The 19,348-nt window shown below is 35.7% G+C and overlaps 1 protein-coding gene across 2 annotated transcripts; it reads left to right on the forward strand.

Moving 5' to 3' along the window:
• The first annotated feature begins 391 nt into the window (after positions 1-391).
• Positions 392-19,026, forward strand: zmat4b (zinc finger, matrin-type 4b). Of its 2 annotated transcripts, none has more exons than XR_010544890.2 (7): positions 392-561; positions 3,457-3,558; positions 6,903-6,992; positions 11,180-11,336; positions 14,393-14,656; positions 17,164-17,260; positions 18,308-18,345. XR_010544890.2 is itself a non-coding variant. In XM_065290771.2 (7 exons), the coding sequence occupies exons 1-7, from the start codon at positions 487-489 to the stop codon at positions 18,321-18,323; spliced, it is 762 nt and encodes a 253-aa protein (XP_065146843.1). In that variant the 5' UTR covers positions 394-486; the 3' UTR covers positions 18,324-19,026. The 2 variants fall into 2 exon arrangements, 1 of the variants encoding a protein (XP_065146843.1); XM_065290771.2 differs by having other exon boundaries at positions 394-561; positions 14,393-14,617; positions 18,308-19,026.
• The last annotated feature ends 322 nt before the right edge of the window (positions 19,027-19,348 follow it).

Below are 19,348 nucleotides of genomic sequence, written 5' to 3' on the forward strand. Positions count from 1 at the left end.
TTAATATATGCTATGATAAGGTTCAAAAACACTATCCATGAATTTTACTATTATATAGTTAATAGTAACGTATTCTACATTGTTTTTGCATGTAGGGTGTTATTTTGCAAAATAACATTACATAAAAAATATGCTGCATAGTTGAACTGACCCACACATAGGCCTACCTCATAAACGTAAGACGACGTTTTTTTTTTCCATTAACAAATCAAATGTTTGTCACAGACGAATGAATAACAACAGACTGACGTAGAAGTGTTCAAAATGCGATTTAAATTTCTCCATCAACGCAGGCATTGAAATAAATGACATTTAATAATCATCTAATGAATAATATCGTAAATTCGGTGTTGATGTTTGTGAAGGCAGCAGCCAATGAGCGCGGCGCGGGGCGGAGCCTCATAGTGTAACGTGCCGCTGAATAACTGATGGTGATGCAGTACCAGCACGCGTCAGTCAGCATCACCAAACATCACACAGACACAGATGGACTGTACGATCAGCTCTCATCTTACTGTACATCCCGATCACATGCACCAGAGTTACAGTCTGAAATTACAGGTAAGCTGTTGTTTTCACTTTTACATTTCTCATTTATTCAAAATCATGAACTTAAACGAAATGAAAGATAAAAGAAAAGTGTTGGATAGTGTTTCGGGATTCATACAAGTGTTTTTATTTTAATTTGATGTTTCTTTCACTTTTTCCTTTCTTTTTTCATTCATCTGTATGAATTAATCTGTAATATTATAAATATGTAGGCTACAAGTGGATGTGAGATGTTGCTGAACTGTAAAATTAGCTATATGTAAAACAAAAATATTGCTTTGCAGAGTCAACAAAAGTGTTTTTTCAAAGTGAAATATCATACATGTAACAAAATGTGTATTTGTGTTTATTTTTTTCACCTTAGTCAATACTCTTTCACCTGTCTGATTCTAAAACTTCACTATAATGCTGGTGTACGTCAGTTGTTTAGTCTGCATCGTTTGGTTACATAAAAAATAAAGGAAATATAATGTAACTTTCTTTTGTAGTTTTATTCTCTATTGTAACATTTATTGAAATAATTCAATAGCATTTTTACTAAGTTGAGCTCACCACAAGAAAAATCAATATCTGGCCATGAGGCTATCTCAAAGCAAGCAATCATTTTTTCTCACATGAAAGAAGGCTGTTATGCTCATCTGCTTGGGCCTTTGTTAGATGAAGATTAACTTTGACAGAACGGTCTCTGATAACATCTTGTAAAAATAAAAAATGATCAGGATCAGGACTATTTCCTTTCCTTCCTGCTGCTGTAGTTTAAATGACACAAATTTTGAACATTTGGAACAAAGATTTGACAAAAGCGTGTTAACATTTATTGACTGCCAGTTTGAAAGTTTTAAGTGGCATCTTTCGTAAATGTATCATAACGCCATTACTTACAATTTAAATTAAAGTTTAACATACACGTTGTCAGATTAATCATTGGATCATTCCCGGTTGATTTCACAAGCTGCACATCTAAATGAAAGGTTTCATTCAGAGGAACTGGAAGGACCAGATGTTATTCTGAACTTTATTTGACCCATTGATTCTCATTTAGAAGGGCTTTGTTGTGACAAATGCTTCAATTCAATCCATAATTTAATTAATTTCAGTAATTATTTATTATTGAGGAAGGGAAATACCTTTGGTACAGCAGGAATGTGTCGCTAGATAGACAGATGGCTTGTTTTACATATAAAAGTAATGACGTTTTAAGTGTAAAGTCATGTACTGCAGGTTGCTGGTGGGTGTAATTTAGTTTTAAAAGATTTCAGAGTGTCACAGATGGTGAGTAAAACGTATTTTGAAAAATAGGTTTGGAACTTGTAGATGGTATGAAGTTACTCCTTGGGTAACCCTACTTTTTCGAGGAAAGAGATGTAAAACTCTTTCATCATAATGCAAATTTTAATTGAATCACACATGAGCCCTAAGCATTTTATTTTCAGATCTGACATTTCAATATATATCAAGACCAATATCTCACATGATGCAGTTTCAAAATGTTAGAAATGGTGCACTAAAACTACAGAATTATAGATTTTTTTTTAAAGAAAAAAATATTTTTAAATTAGTTCATTTTATCTGTAATCCGAAGGTGCAAAAAAAAAAACAAAAAATCAAAATATTGAGAAAAATCAAAGGTGTTCACATGAAGTCTTTAGCAATATTACTAATGATAAATAAATTTTTTACATATATTTATGGGAGGAAGTAAAAAATACTTTGCTGCCTTAAATTTTTTTGTTGAATCAACTGGGATTTACAAGTTATTTCAACTTACTATTATTTATCTTGACTAGAGATGAGTTGTTATAACTACAGGCGAGTTGTTATAACTTATAAAACTAAGTTGACTTTTCTCAACTATATTTTATAAGTTGTGACAACTCATCTCTGTTGATATGACTTGTAAATCTGAGTTGATTTAACAAAAAATTTTAAGGCAGCAAAGTATTTTTTACAGTGTAAATATCTTCATAAAACATGGTCTTTACTTAATATCCTAATGAATTTTGGCATTAAAAATCAATAATTTTGACCCATACAATGTATTGTTGGCTATTGCTACAAATATATCCATACTTATGATTGGTTTTGTGGTCCAGGATCACATTTGCGACAAAAACTGCAATAGTTGTCATCATAACTTTGTTTTTCCTGTATATATGGATGTAATCTCTTGCTTCAGTCATTATAAAATGCTGATGATCTTATATCAGTTTCACAGACTGTGATATTAAAGCTCACAATATGGTGGCATCAGCTGGTATCATATTATTATAAAACATGTCTCCACCGTTTCCTTCTCATCCAGCATGGTAGCAAGCTGGAGACTATCTGATACGTAGTGGTGCCAGATTTATCTCTCATCTTGTCTATATTATAAGCCCACCAACATCCATCTTCTTTAGCCAAATGCAAATGTCACAGATTTCCTCAGTTTGCATGGAGAGTGTCACCATATGAAAAACCCAAAATGTCACAGTGATGACATCTTACACATTAAAAAATGCTGGGTTATTTTCAACCCATTGCTGGGTCAAAACCCCAGCCCATTTAACCAATACTGGATTTGTTTTAATCCAATGTTGGGTCAAATATAAACACTTTCTGGTTTAATTTAACCCAAAAGCTGGGCTCGACCATTTTTTGGCCCAGCGCTGGGTTGAAAATAACCCATCATTTTTTAGACTGTAAAGGGATATTCAGTGGTTTATCTGTGTCCACTGTCATTTGCTTATTTTGTACATAAAACTGTAATAAAATGGTGAAGCTAATAATGATCAGTTAAAATAATCAGAGTTTCAAAGTTCTCCAGTATATCTTTTTTAATTTGGATTCTCCTTAGTAATGTGTCATAAATAATAGTTAATTACTAAAATTCTGCATATTAATGCTGAATATGATGCTTTTCTTAAGATGAAGTCTACAGATGTGGACCCAGGGCTCTTCACAGACATCTACTGCAAAGTATGCAGCGCACAGCTTATCTCTGAGTCACAGAGAGTCGCCCACTATGAGGTGAGAAACGCTACACACATACACACACCAGCATAAACATTTACTTATACACGTTAATTTGATCTGCTGTCAATAATTTCCCGCGGTTTGCTGCACGCTTTCTTAAATGAGGGCAGATAAGTAGGTTAATTAGATTTTGGCTGCTAATATTCATATGCAATTAAAAAAGGGGTGTAAAATTTCACCTGCCACACATCACGGCACATAAATGTGTTTCAGATAATATCAAGCACGGTGTGCGAGTAGGTCAGTCGTATAAATGATAAATCCCACTTGGTATTTTTTTCAAATCAGTGGTCTGAAAGCTGACGGCTAGTGTAAGAAGGATGGAAGTCATCAAGGCACAAACTTCATCTTGAAAGTTTCTAGCAGTATGTAATCTTTTATCGAGCATCTTTACAACTATTTTTAACTTGAATAAACCGCTGACAGAGCAAGTGTATTACACAAACTGCAATCTTTGTGTGAGCATTTTAAAGCAGCTAACGGCTTTTATTTATTTGTGGCAGTTTATTTATTAGACCCCAGCAGGAAAAGTCATTATCAGGACGCGTATGGATCGTTGGTTGCACATTGTTGTGTCATTACATCAACATTTAATGGAGACATCTATATTACCATCACATTTTAATAGACAATCTAAATAAGACGTGGTCATCGTTTAATTTTTTTATAGTTGCCAATTTTGGGAGGGCAATGCCCCCCTAGAATATATTCTTTTCCAACTATGAAAGTGAATGGGACTCACAAACGTTTTGTTACAAACATTCCTCAAAATTCCTCATCAGAAATGTGTTCTTTATTAAAGTCACCAGAGAGACATCCTCTCAGCATTGCTTCTCTTTAACAGTTGAAATCTCATAATGTGAAAAAAACAAGCCCTGAGGTGGAGGGTTGTTATTGTCAGCTGGTTGGTGCGGTAATGAGGACGATAGAAATTTGCAGGAGGCAGAGCGATGGTGTGGTCATGCATTTAATGAGGCCGATCCCCACACCACTACTCTACTGAGAAATATCAACTTAGAAGTAAACAAAGTCAACGTTAGCCTTGACTCTTTCACTTCTCAGAGAGAACTGACATTAAGGCCAATGCGAAATATTTGTCAGAACTGTCTAACTGGGAATTTGTGGTCTTGTGTTTATGCATTATTGCTAAATGGTCACAAACATATGCTGTGTTTTGAAAGAAATGATGACTTTGGGACCATTTGCACTTGATTTTTAGACATTTCTTCCCTGTATGTGGCCAGAAACCTAATTTAAAATGGGTAAATTGCTTATAGCTTAGACTAGTTTCTCCATTTACTAGCAAACAGGAGACGGGTCGTGTGAGCTCTGTGGCCCTCACTCCCATAGCTAGTCCTAATTTGCATAAAGACGAACTTTTTAGTATTTATCCATGTTTGTGCCTCATAATTCATATTTTCAAAATATTGCAACTATCATAACTTGCAAATCTTCATCAAGCATGTAGTTTACACTGCTTCATTTCACATTTGTCATCCTGGGCCACGAACTTCCATGTGTCTATTTTTTGCCAATTACAACAATACATGTTTTGAGGCAAAATTATAAATTTTTCTTTTATGCCCAAAATCATTAGGATATTATGTAAAGATCATGTTTCATGTAGATATTTTGTAAATTTCCTACAATTAGTATATCAAAACTTCATTTTCATGAGTGGATGTAAGAACTTACTACTATTTGGACAACTTTAAAGGGGACACATAATGAAAGTCTGACTTTTTCCATGTTTAAGTGCTATAATTGGGTGCCCAGTGCTTCTATCAACCTAGAAAATGTGAAAAAGATCAACCCATGTAACTTAGTTTTAGTAAACCATTCTATGCAAGCATGTGAAAAAATTGCTCATTGAAATTTGGCTCCCTTTGTGATGTCAGAAGGGGAAAATACCCCCCCCCCCAATCTGCACTATCCAACATCGTCACTGCCATTTATTGCAGAGCTCAGCTCATTTGCATTTAAAGGGACAGACCCAAAAACTGCAGATTTTTGCTCACACCTACAAAGTGGCAATTTTAAATTTTACATTTAAATGGCAATATTTACATTTTTTGCACCCTTAAATTCCAGATTTTCAAATAGTTTTATCTTTGCCAAATATTGTTATATCCAACAAACCATACATTAATGAAAGCTTATTTATACTTTCAGATGTATAAATCTCAATAAAAAAATACCATCATGACTGTTTTTGTGGTCCAGAGTCACAATTATGGAGATTTACTGTACTATTTTGGGGCAAATATCTCATAAAGTTAAACTTTATACAAATGCAGAGGGTGTTGGCAATGCCCACACATAGATTGCAACACCTACTGTTGCTTGAAATGCCCAAACTCAGTTTAATGACTATGTTAATAGCACTTTATTCAGTGTTGTTTTAAAGAGGCATACAGTAAGATTTTCAGTTTTAAACCCTAATGTCGTCATGGTACAGGTGAGTAACTGAGATCAAGATAAGTTAGCACCTTATAGCTCTATTTTAAAGCAATTTAGAGATGAAAATGGGACAGGAGGAATATTGGGAGTTTAGGGAAACTGCCACAAGTATCGCCTGACTAAACACATAAAACTTTACCACATTTATTGCCAGTATGTTTGTATAATAATGTAAACATTTACTGCCAGCCCTAAAAAGAATAGCTCACGCTTAAAATGAGAGCTGATCCATAATTCATTCATTTTTCATTTGTCACCCTCATGTTATTTTCTCTCCTCTGTGGCACACAAAAAGTTGATGGATAATATTGATGCTGTTTTTGTACATGTCAAACTAATGTACGTAGAGAGCAACATTTTCAGTGAATATTGATTTAAATTTTGTTCTGTTGTCGACTTAAAGCCATCAAATAGACTTGTGCTGTATTGACTCTTTAAAGGTCATTGTCTGGCATTTTTAGCCTTTTTTTTTCAGAATTTTGTATCCGATCATTAATAACAAATCTTTATCATATGCTTTATGGAGATTTACTGAGTATACTGTTTTGGGTCAAATATCTCCCTGCATGGTTGAAAATGGGATTATGAGTCCAGTCCTCTGTAAAAATGACTTTAACTTTGCCTCTTCATAAGGCTGGGCTTTCTTCTGTTACACAACAATCAATAAAGACCTTTTTCCACCGACCAAAACAATCATTTACAGGCTGCACTGCTGTTGCTTTGAGAAATGAAAGCAGTGGTCCATAATCTTGTTCCTGTAGCACAGATGAGAATTGTTTGATGTCTGAAATCTCTTATAAATATAGAATAATATTTTTATACAAATACAAAAAAGGATATTTGTGAAATCATCTCTATATATCCTCCTTCACTTGCAGAGTCGAAAGCATGCAAACAAAGTTCGGCTTTATTACATGTTACACCCGACGGATGGCGGCTGTCCTGCAAAGAAACTCCGGACAGATAACGTAAGTCTCTTATACTCTGTATGATCTTTAAAGTTGTCTTGGTCTATCACAAAACATCAATTTGCACAGACATAGAACTACATTACAGACAAAAATACCACTGTCCTTCTTAGAAACTGAAGCAGACAGTTTTATTACTGCAGTGAGAAATACTGATAGAGCTACCCAAGAATAATGGATTTATGTCCACAAGGTATTGATTGACAAGGACGACCTGCTCATCTAAGCTGATCACTGCTGTCCAGTCTTATGTCTCTCACATTACTGGGATCAAGTGATAAAGTCAAGCTTTTAGAAGTACTGTAAAAAGAACGACCAAATTTGTGTCATAAGGGTTAGTTTTTTGAATTTGAGATTTATACAGTGTTGGGGAAAGTTACTTTTAAAAGTAATGCATTACAATATTAAAGGAATATTCCATTTTCTTAAAAGAAAAATCCAGATAATTTACTCACCACCATGTCATCCAAAATGTTGATGTCTTTCTTTGTTCAGTCGAGAAGAAATTATGTTTTTTGAGGAAAACATTGCAGGATTTTTTCTTATTTTAATGGACTTTAATAGACACCAACAATTAACACTTAACTCAACACGTAACAGTTTTTTTCAACGGAGTTTCAAAGGTCTATAAACGATCCCAAATGAGGCATAAGGGTCTTATCTAGCAAAACTATTGTCATTTTTGACAATAAAAATAACAAATATACACTTTTAAAGCACAACTTCTCGTCTAAATCCGGTCCAGCGCGACCTAACGTAAATGCGTAGTAGTGACGTAATGAGGTCACGTGTTACATATATAAAACGCACATTTGGGGACCATTTTAAACAATAAACTGCCACAAAGACATTAATTATTATCAGTTGACATACAACAACGTAGGAACGGTCCTCTTTCTCAAAACTTGTAAACACTGGGGCAGAGTTTCGCGTTCATCCTCTGTGACCTCTTGACGTCATGACGTATTGCGTGGGGTCACGCTGACGCATCACGACCGGATCTGGACGAGAAGTTGTGCTTTAAAAGTGTATATTTGTTATTTTTATTGTAAAAAATGACAATCGTTTTGCTAGATAAGACCCTTATGCCTCGTTTGGGATTGTTTATAGTCCTTTGAAACTCCGTTGAAAAAAACTGTTACGTGTTGATTTAAGTATTAATTGTTGGTGTCTATTAAATTCCATTAAAATGAGAAAAATCCTGCAATGTTTTCTTCAAAAAACATAATTTCTTCTGGACTGAACAAAGAAAGACATAAACATTTTGGATGACATGGTGGTGAGTAAATTATCTGGATTTTTCTTTTAAGGAAATGGAATATTCCTTTAAGTTACTCCCCAAAAAAGTAACTAATTGCGTTACATAGTTACTTTTCATGGAAAGTAATGCTTACATTACTTTTAAGTTACTTTTGCGTTACTTTTTCTTACTTGGCTGAGGCTTGATCTCTTTTAGGATACAACTATCTAAAATCTGTATATCAGAAAAAATTAAATATTGAGAAAATCGCCTTTTGAAGTTGTCCAAAAGAAGTCCTTAGCAACACATATTACTAATGATAAATACATTGTTTAATGTACAAGTTTAATGTGATGGAAGACTTAACAAAAGTTTAGCCAGGTTACTCATCTCATGCAGACTACTGTAGTTGCCTTAGTTAATTCATCTTTACCTAATTGTAATCTCTAGCTGTTAGACCCTGCTGCTTGCATCCTGACTAGTATTTGGTAGTCTGTAAGAGTTGTGTGCCAGAGACACCATCGTGTGTTCAAAACATTTTGGATCTAATCCAGAAACTTAATGACAGGCATTCTAAAAGAATGTCTGAATACAGATGAAGGAGGGGTCTTTTGGGTTGCAGATGGCATAACAAAGTCTTTTTATTTAAGTTAATTGCAATCATTTTTTTTTGCACCTGGGTTTTACCCAGTTTCACATCCCAAATGTTTTGTGCTTTGCCAAAGCTTGAGTTGGCATCCGGGGTGTGTGGTCTTTTATTGTTTTTCATTTGTTATGCTTATTATCACTGTGCCCAATGCACGACACTCTCGCATCCGTAAATTCAGTCCTGTCTGGTAGAAATTTCCATCTGTCACCAAACAACTTCAAGTTTCAGTCCTCAAAAGTTTGGTCTATCTGGATGCATATAAATAAATACGTGACCCTGCCTGTGAAAACCCATCTTATTTTTGGTGATTTGCTACATACAATCATCCTATATATATATAAAGAACATTCTGTAAAAATATAACTTTAGTCTGGACTTCACTGATAGGGTCAGATTTTATACATCAGTTTGACTCATTGAAACTGTATTACAAAATTGAATCAAAGGATGATCTTAAAGAATTACTCCACTTTCTTAAAAAAAAAATCCTGATAATTTACTCACCCTCATGTCATCCAAAATGTTGATGTCTTTCTTTGTTCAGTCGAGAATAAATTAGGAAAACATTCCAAGATTTTTCTCAATTTAATAGACTATATTGGACCCCAACAGTTTGCAGTTTCAATGCAGTTAAAAATTGCAGTTTCAACACAGCTTCAAAGGACTCTAAACGATCCCAAACGGGGCATACGGGTCTTATCTAGCAAAACGATTGACATTTTTGGAAATAAAAATATTCACTTTTAAACCTATTTTAAACCACTTTTTTCGTCTTGCACCAGCCGTACGTGTGACGCATTAGCACGACCTTACGTAATGCGTAAGCACGTCGAAAGGTTACGCGTTACATATGTAAAAACGCACATTTGCGGACCATTTAAACGGTTAACTGACACAAAGACATTAATTAGTATCATTCCACATTCAACAACGTCAAACCGGTCTTCTTTCTTCACACTTAAACACTGGGGGGGTAGTTTCGCATACGTCATGCGTGACCTTTTGATGTGATGACGAATTACGTGAGGCCGCGCTGGTGCAGCTCACGGTTGGTGCAAGACGAGAAGTTGTGGTTAAAAAATACATATTTTTTATTTTTCTTGCCAAAAATGACAATCTTTTGCTAGATAAGAGCCTTATGACTCGTTTGGAATCGTTTAGAGCTCTTTGAAACTGCATTGAAACTGGGGTCCTATAAAGTCAAAAATTAAATTGAAAAAATCCTGGAATGTTTTTCTTAAAAAAAAACCAACAACATAATTTCTTCTCGATTGAACAAATAAAGACATCAACATTTTGGATGACATGGGGTGGGTAAATTATCGGGGATTTTTTTTAAGAAAATTGAGTAATCCTTTAAGGATTCACACAGGTCTGGGTTGAATATTCACTGCTTCTAGAAGTGTTCATTTTTAAAGCTCGACTCTCTGTTGTTTGGATGTGATGCTTTTTCCTGCCAAGGTCAATGTCTGAAGGGACGGTTTAGTCAGATCACTGAGGTCTTTCCCTTTGGGGAGAGTAAATAAAGACATTATGGCATGTCAGGAGAGGAATAACAAGAAGCCGAACGAATGGATGTAGATCAATCGCTCGTGGCATTTCTGGTACAGAGGTGAGACGGACCTCTGCTCAGCTCAGCTGCATCACATCCTTTGGTTGTTACAGAATCCCAGCCAAATTACTTGGTGACTTTTGCATGTTTATTGCGTGCGTGACTTGCAAGTGCAATGCTCACATTGTTGATTACTGGAGTGCTGCAAGCCGTTGGGAATTTCAGATTATTAATACGAATTTAATGAAATCGGTCTGACAGATGATAGTGAATCATTATTAATCTAACAAAGCTGATGTACCTTACAGAAGCATTTTTCCTATAATAACTGGGGAGGGGCATCACCCTTAAAATTGTTAATCTGGTAAATTTCAAACCCTGGGTAAACCTTATCATGTCTTATGTTGTTTTATATTATTTTCTAATGGAGTGATTAAAGTGATTCAATGTGGGACTTTTAGAAGGATCTCTTGATAGAAATGCAATATAATATACAACATAACTACATTATCAGTGGTGTATAAATACCTTATATAATAAACTGTATTGTTTTTATTGTCTGTATTGGTATAAGTGTTCCTTAACTCACTTGCTAGAGTATTGCATTAGCAACGCGAAAGTCTTGTGTTCGATCAACACACATATTGATAAAAAATGTACAAATTCATTGCACAGCAAGATGCTTTGGATAAAAGCGTCTGCCAAATGCATAAATGTAAATGCATTTCTGCCTCTGTGTCATCCAGGGCAGTACGGATGGAGATGTAGATAAGAACAAATGTTGCACGCTGTGCAATATGTCCTTCACTTCAGCTGTCGTGGCCCAGTCTCACTATCAGGGCAAGATCCACGCCAAGAGATTGAGGCTACTGCTGGGGGAGCAACCTGCCATCATATCCAAAGGTAGGAGATCCAAGATCAGGTCTATGGTCACTATATCTCATATTTAAATAGGGGAAAAAATTTCCTAGATCAGTCAATTCTCAATGAGCTTAACGCACAAATGATGTCCAAAGCAGCCATTGAAGAAGTGACATGTTTAACCATGTATGGACTTTAAATACGAGAATATAGGAATATAATTAATATAAAGAATATTTATTATTAATAATCATATTATTATTACGTTTAATTTTAGTTTAACTCTTTTCCCGCCATTGACGAGTTATCTTGTCAATTAAATGAAAACAATCCCAGCCATTGACGCTTTCCTGACGAGTTTTTACGGTAATCTGTAATTCTGCAATTATCAACTAGATGGCGCTCCTACCAAACTTATAAAAAACTAAAGCAAAAACGAGTTTAACAACATTTTAAACTACGTGTATGTTTTGATAATCATTCTGAATCTGATCTCTAACAAAATTCCTTTACAACATTTTTATTATTTCAGCTTTTTGCTCAAAATATGGTATTTTTGAAGAAACCTACCCATATTTAAGAGGTTATAATTTTTTTTAGAGTTTTGTTTGTTTGTTTAAATGCAGAGGGTCTTTTCTTTCATGTTATATATTTGTTTGTTTATATATTTATAGAAGAAAATTTTCCTGAAAGGCATTTGGTGAAAATCACAAAAAATGCTGTAGGGCAATTAAAAAAGGCTGGCAGGAAATGAGTTAATGTTAGGGTCCAACTCTATATTAAGTTATATTAAGATAAATACATTTAATACATTGTCTAAATGTGTTGTTCTGGAAGGTTCTGACAGATGCTTTTATCTAAAGCAGCTTACAGTGCATTCAAGCTATACATTTTATCAGTATATACATGTATTTTATATGCAGAAGATTTAAACCCATAGGCACCGGTCTTTCAGATGAAAAATACAATAAAATAACACCAAAGCTCACATGATGTTGAGTTTTGCACAGGCAAGCCTTACTCACTATTTCTTCATACAAGCTAAAATTCTAGTTGATGAGTGACAACATTTTGCCATATTTGTAATATCAACAACTCAGGCACTCATTAAAATTCCTTATGTCAAGACTGTCGCCTGTGGCTTGTTTACAATAGGAATAGCAACCTTTATGTGAAGCAACACAACATCTAACTCACTTTGCATGCACAACCGGGCATGGCCAAGACACCTGAGGGTTTGAAGTGACCCAACAAAGAAAAAAATGGAAAGCGTGAGGGAGAAATATGCTGAAACAGAATAAGTTAAAGCACAGTGTTGCTGTTTGTCAGCTTGTTTGACAGGCAGAAGACAGCTGTGATGGATGTTTTATTACCGATCGATTACATGAAGCAAACCTTAAAATACATCACATTCTCATCCACTAGACTACTTTTTTACGTTTCTGAATAAACTCTAAATGATGGTTGTCCATGTGAAGTGAAAAGAGATAAATATAAGTAAGAGATTTGAATTCCTAATAAACTATTACACTGTCATAAATTGCATTGCAACAACCCAGCATAGGTACCCAACATGTGTTCTGTCCAATATTTACCCAGCTTTGGGTTAAAAATAACCCAGCAAAATTTAAAGTGTGCCATGAATGGCTTTATAGAGCACTTGGTGAAATACAATATATCCCATAATGCAATGTACTTAACGTTCTGTATCAGCACAAATAATCAATTGTCATTTTATTTTTTTTTGTTGCACACTGCATGCTGTGAGTCTCATCAAAATAAATCCCAACCATTTGTTTCATCCATGCAGCTCTAAACTAAACTTTCCTTTGACACCTGTCAGGAGGGCAACACGTTGCTGTTTGTCGAACACTTTTGTCACGATCTTATTATTTCATATCACACTCCTGATTATGTGTTAGAATCAAAACAGCCTTTCCGTTCATACACCTCAGGGAATCGGATGAAACGCGAGATAGATGAAAAAAGCGAAATGGAAAAGATTGCCTCATATGATCTGGTTATTTTAATACATACTATAAATACACTTGTAGAGCTGCCAGTGTCATTTATCCAGATATTTACCATTTAAGCCAAGAGCCCCATTTGTATATTCACAGATTTTTTTTGTTATAAAATAAGATCTTTTTAGCTCGACACTTACTAGGACTGATTATTATTAGATGTAGAAAATACAGCCCTTTTTTTTAGCCCTAACAGTAAATAAATTCTTGAAAACAGACAAAGGTAACAAGAGCTGATATCTTCTCGGAGGAGTCAAATGACCTCACATCCTTTTATTCATCACATTAGTGTCATGAGAGTCAGAATGCATCTTATTAAAATCGCTTTTTCCCTAAAAAATGCTTCAAGCTGACACAAGGCTGCACCCCATGCTATGACAGCTGAGACGAAGCGCAAGCAAAATATGTCAATTTAATCACGTATACACGTCTCTGAAATTCTTATGGGTTTTATTAATGCCGTCGCACACCTGCTGCTGTTGCCTGGATATGGGAAAATAATATAAAAAAATAGATGCACGATATCTGTTACTGTTGACTGGGTAAGGGCAATTATTCATTTGTATTGTTTTATTTAATTGAGCACCAAAGCTAAATGAGGTTGGAGCACATGTATGAAACATTATGCCATTGCTCAAAATGCATTTTGAACTTTCCTATATAGTTTAGTGCATTAGCGATGCAAAGGTCATGGGTTTGAACCCCAGGAAAACACACACTGTAAAAAAATATTTGCTGCCTTAAACTCAGATTTTTACGTCATGTCAGCTTACTATTATTTATATTAAGAGTTACAACTTTTTTATAAGTTATAACAACTTATCTCAAACGTAAACATTTAAATGCAACAAGGATTTTTACGGTGTATAATGTGTGCCAAGAGCATTTGGTTAATATCATTCTAATTTTTGATGAAGGTGCCATTTGTGCTTTTCAAATACTGATAAAAAATTATAGATTAAATGCACTGTAAGTCAGTCTGGATAAAAGCAAATGTACATTTAAAATTAAAGAATCTGCAGCCTATTTTATAAAGCACATGCAGCATACCTGCCTTGTTATACTTTGCTGTAGAGGTGACGTCTAATTCAGAACATATGGTGACTGAAGATTCCCCAGGAAGCCCCTTAAGGCAGGGCAGACTTTCACATCGTTACTGCCAGATGTGCAAGGCCTGGTTCAACAACCCCGGGATGGCCATGCAACACTACGACGGCAAAAAACACAGGAAAAACGCAGCCCAAGCAAACCTCCTCGCTCAGCTGGGCAAGAATCTGAAAAACGGAGAGGAACTGAACGGTATGTGCTAACCGACCGTGAGAGGGACAAACAAAACAAGTGAGGATTAAACTAAGAACATCAATTTGTGGTAATGTCTCATAAACAACATTTCAGCATTGACCTTTCACTGTTTTACAGGCCGCAGTAGACATTTTAAGAGCCTTTAGAGTCTTTTCACGAGCAGGGATTTCATTAAAGATTTGCATTATCCAGCTAAAGAGCTTTCGTTCCAGGCACTTATCAATAGGTAATTAAACAACGGGACAAAGAGTCCCTCCAAGCGAAGAGATGTTTGCTCACCAAGCAAACCAACAATGAGGTTTCAGCCAACAAAGATGCCTTGATTGTGAGTTTTGACGTGTGGAAGGAGAAGATTCATTTCGGAAGTGTTTACCAGTTGTCAGTTTGGCCGAATTATGTATTTAGATTGAGAGTGAAACGAATTCTGTCCTCACGTCACACTTATGACTCATAAATATATGACTCACCGCTGCAGATTTCAATCCTTTACTGCACTTTACAAGTACATGATGGCTCTATTCTATGGTTAACAAAGCATAATGATTACTTTGTAGATACAGTGGTGGCCATCATAAGGAGAATTAGGTAATTTTCCTTACTGGGCCCCTCAAAGCCCGGACCCCAAACCCATCGAGCAAATTTGGGGTGAGGGGTTTTTTTTTCATTTATTTATCTGTTTTTTTTTTTGCAAATCAGTTATATAATGTTTTTAAAATTAGTGCTAAATCCAATAATTATTCATGAGCTCAGCAATTTACATTTAGTGACATCGTAACTTTTGTGACACTGTTTTGTGATACCCATAACTTTACAGCATTCCAGTCGGACTTCCAACCTAACTGGAATCTAGTGGCTGATATTCCGAGCTTCCTGCAAGGTTTTAATTTACTGGCCTGTCGTAGTCAGAGGTGGAGAACAGATTTGGTGTAGGAACAGAAAGTTGTGGGAGGAAACCACTTATAAGTTTGTTTCACAGACCATTTGGTTATTTATTTTATTTATTGCAAAAGCATGCAATATTAAGGAAAGGCTGTGAGGCCCCTTTAGATGTGGAGTTGTTGACAAATGTAATCTACAGTTTTGATTAAATATAGATTCACGGTAAATCGTATTGATGACCCTCTTGCATGAGCCTATATTCATTATCTGACCTGCTAGGACTTTTTCCCCTGCATACAGACTCAGAAAACCAAGGATCACTATATACTGTAACAAATCACACAAGGCCAGATGGTTCCATGTTCACACCTGCTTTTTAATATAGAAGTTAATGATAGAGATGAACACGCGAATGAAGAGCTCAGATGCAGAACCCTCTAAGTGCGTCTGAAACGTTTTCTTGAAAATGAAAGGAAAACACCAACGCTTTTTAATATTTTACTATGTTCTTACTTCAACTAAGATAAATTAATGCATACCTATCATTTTACAATGTGTGCACTTAATATTTGTACAGCGCGTCATGAATGTGTTAGCATTTAGCCTAGCCCCATTCATTCCTTAGGATCCAAACAGGGATGAATTTAGAAGCCACCAAACACTTCCATGTTTTCCCTATTTAAAGACTGATACATGATACATTTTATTTAATAAAATTGATAAGATTAAAGGGTTAGCGCACCCAAAATTACAATTCTATCATCATTTACTCACCCCGACCATTTTGGCAAAAAACAAATGTAAGTTTATTTTGGTTTGAAGTGGGTTCCTCATACAGTAGCGAGACTGGTCTATAGTTAAAGGGACATTCCACTTTTTTTTGAAAATATGCTTATTTTCCAGCTCCCCTCGTGTTAAACATTTGAATCTTACTTGTTTGGAATACATTCAGCTGATTTCCGGGTGTGGCGGTAGCAGTTTTAGCATAGCTTAGCATAATCCATTGAATTTGGTTAGACCATTAGCATTGCGCTAAAAAATAACCAAAGAGTTTCACGTAATAATCAAGGACTTTGCTGCTGTGACATGGCTGCAGCAGGCGTAGTGATATTACGCACTGCCCGAAAATAGTCCCCTTGGTTACTTTCAATAGCAGGGGACTATTTTGGGGCACTGTGTAATATCACCATGTCACAGCAGCAAAGTCCTTGATTATTACGACAGTTGGAGTGTCTTAGCCATATCTGCCTAAAAAATTGCAACTTTTAATTTTCTGTCGGTCTTAGTGCACGATGTAACTACAGAAGAGTCAAGTTTTAAATAGGAAAAATATAAAAAATCTTTGGTTATTTTTTAGCGCGATGCTAATGTTCTAATCGGATTCAATGGATTGTGCTAAGCTATGCTAAAAGTGCTTGCGCCAAACACAGGGAGATCAGCTAAATGGATTCCAAAGCGGTAAGATTCAAATGTTTAACTCTAGGGGAGCTAGAAAATAAGCACATTTTCAAAAAAAGTGGAATGTCCCTTTAACCTAGGTGGTAAAATGACAGCTATTGCTTGCTGGGAAGGTGTTTGTCTAACCAGGCCAAGACGTATACAGTATGATGCAAGATGAACATTCTTGTTGGTTCTTACAAAGTCTGAAAATGTTTCTGTTTCAGACCTGAAGCGGAGTCACACATGTGAAGTTTGCCATGTTACACTCAACTCTGTAGCACAATACCACGCACATCTGCAGGGCTCCAAACATCAAAACAAGTGAGTATCAGCCACTTCATCATCTCACCCAACACACATACACTTGCGGGGAATAAGGTGAAAATCAAAAAGAAAAGTACCAACGAATAAACCTAACTTGACAACATCCACAATAAGCTCAACCATCTACACAAGTCTAAAGAATAACAACATCTTACCAACCACTGTATCTAAACAACCCCTCACAAAATGCTGGCAGCAAGTTTAGCACTATTCACAGTTTATAATATAAAAATCTCGCTTAAAACTATTATTAACATTTTTTAATATGAGTAAAGTGTTCATGCATTTAATTCTGCAGTAGCTGATAACGGCAGGCATGCAAGAGTTGTTAATTTGCATTGTGTTCATGTGAGGGAAGCTAATGGAGTGTTGTATATCAGATCAATATTTGCTCAGAATCAATATTTAGCCTGAGTGAACTGTCCCCTAACAGTATATGGTCCCAGGCATAGTTTTCATGTGGAGGCTGCATTAGAGCAGGCAAGGTCAGAAAGTTGGATGTGTTGAATCTCAATGAGGTCTAGATGAATGTGAAAGGCATGATTGGGACCGCAAGGCGTGTCCAGGTCACAGAGTAAGCGCGCTGACATTATTCCACCCTCTCATGCTGTGTGGTGTGTTTCTAAGCATGCAAATGACACTACAACAGACATACAAGGACGAGGCTCAGCATCTAGAGATGTCAAAACTATCCCCAAACACTGCCAAACGTGCCAACATGTTGGGTATTTGTTTGCCAGCCAAATAAATTTAATGCTTATCGGATCGCTCACGTGTTTATTTTTAAAAGCTCCATTAACCTCAGTAACCTGATGGATCAAATCATTTGACTGAGCGCAAGTAGTCACACAACTGGCAAGAGTATTCGGCTTCATTGAGCATCCATGCATTTGGGCTGAACAAGGCCATGCAGTCAGAAATTGATATTGAATATTCCTTGATTGCATTCTCAGTTCAGATAACCAAACCATTACAAATAGTTCTTTGTCATACCTGTTAATGTTTTTGCTCAAATGTAATCACGTGGTTTGCATTCTCTCTTAGCTTGAAGAACAAATGAAGATTCATGGTTTTCTTCAAATACTACAGCACTACTCTTGAAACCATTTGTGGGTCTTTCTGCCCCTCTGTGTCAAACGTATGTTATGACCTGAGAAGACATGGATGTATGATATCATGACTTATGATAACAGACACTAGTGATATGGACACTACCAATACAGATAACCGTGGATGGATTGTGATAAGCCATTTGGGTAAGTTTGTATGTAAGAATGCAAATACTGAAAATGTTTAAGTCTATGTGACCCTGTCTGTGAAATCCAGGCTAAAGTCTCAATCTTATTATGAGATTAGGAGCATCAAAGCTTGATTTCAATCATTGATTCCACATTGATTTCAATGTTTGACATGACCTTACTCAATCAATATTAAAGATATCAATGTTATAGTTTTACAAAATGTTCTTGTATGTAGGATGATTGTTTGCAGAAAACAGTAAATCATAAAATAATGACTTTAGTTGGGTCACAGTTATTTAAGGCATGCAGAATGGACACAATATGACTTTCGTATTTTTAATGTGGTGTGTTGTACTGATTAAATAATAATTTATTTTGCCTATAATGTTTCTATTTTAATTTAAATGAATGTGTCAAGTGAAGATTTTTTATAAGAATGAAAATGTTTTCATCAGTTTAAATTGAAGCGAAAGTATTATAAAGATTCCTGGTGATATTTTGAACACAAGAATCTGGAGGAATAAAAAAAAAAAAACATTTTTGGATATATCTTAAGGCTGCATTTTACAGAAAGTTAAAGGAACAGTATGTAAGAAATTTATATCAATTATTCATAAAATGGGAAGTCACGAGTTTGACTACCGTTTCAGTGCACTTTCACGGGTAGAAGGTTGGAAAAACACTGGTTACAGGCTGCCTGGAATGCGTACTCCCGGTTCTGAGTCGTAAGTCGTGGTTTTGAAATCGTGATTCACGGGCTCAAAAACCTGCCTGGAACACAGCAACAGCCCCGCCCCTCCCCCTGCCTGCAGAAGAGTGTCTGAAACCAGGCACTGTTGCGCTT

The sequence above is a fragment of the Paramisgurnus dabryanus genome, chromosome 10, assembly GCF_030506205.2.
Source record: "Paramisgurnus dabryanus chromosome 10, PD_genome_1.1, whole genome shotgun sequence".
In the NCBI taxonomy this organism is placed as follows: Eukaryota; Metazoa; Chordata; class Actinopteri; order Cypriniformes; family Cobitidae; genus Paramisgurnus; species Paramisgurnus dabryanus.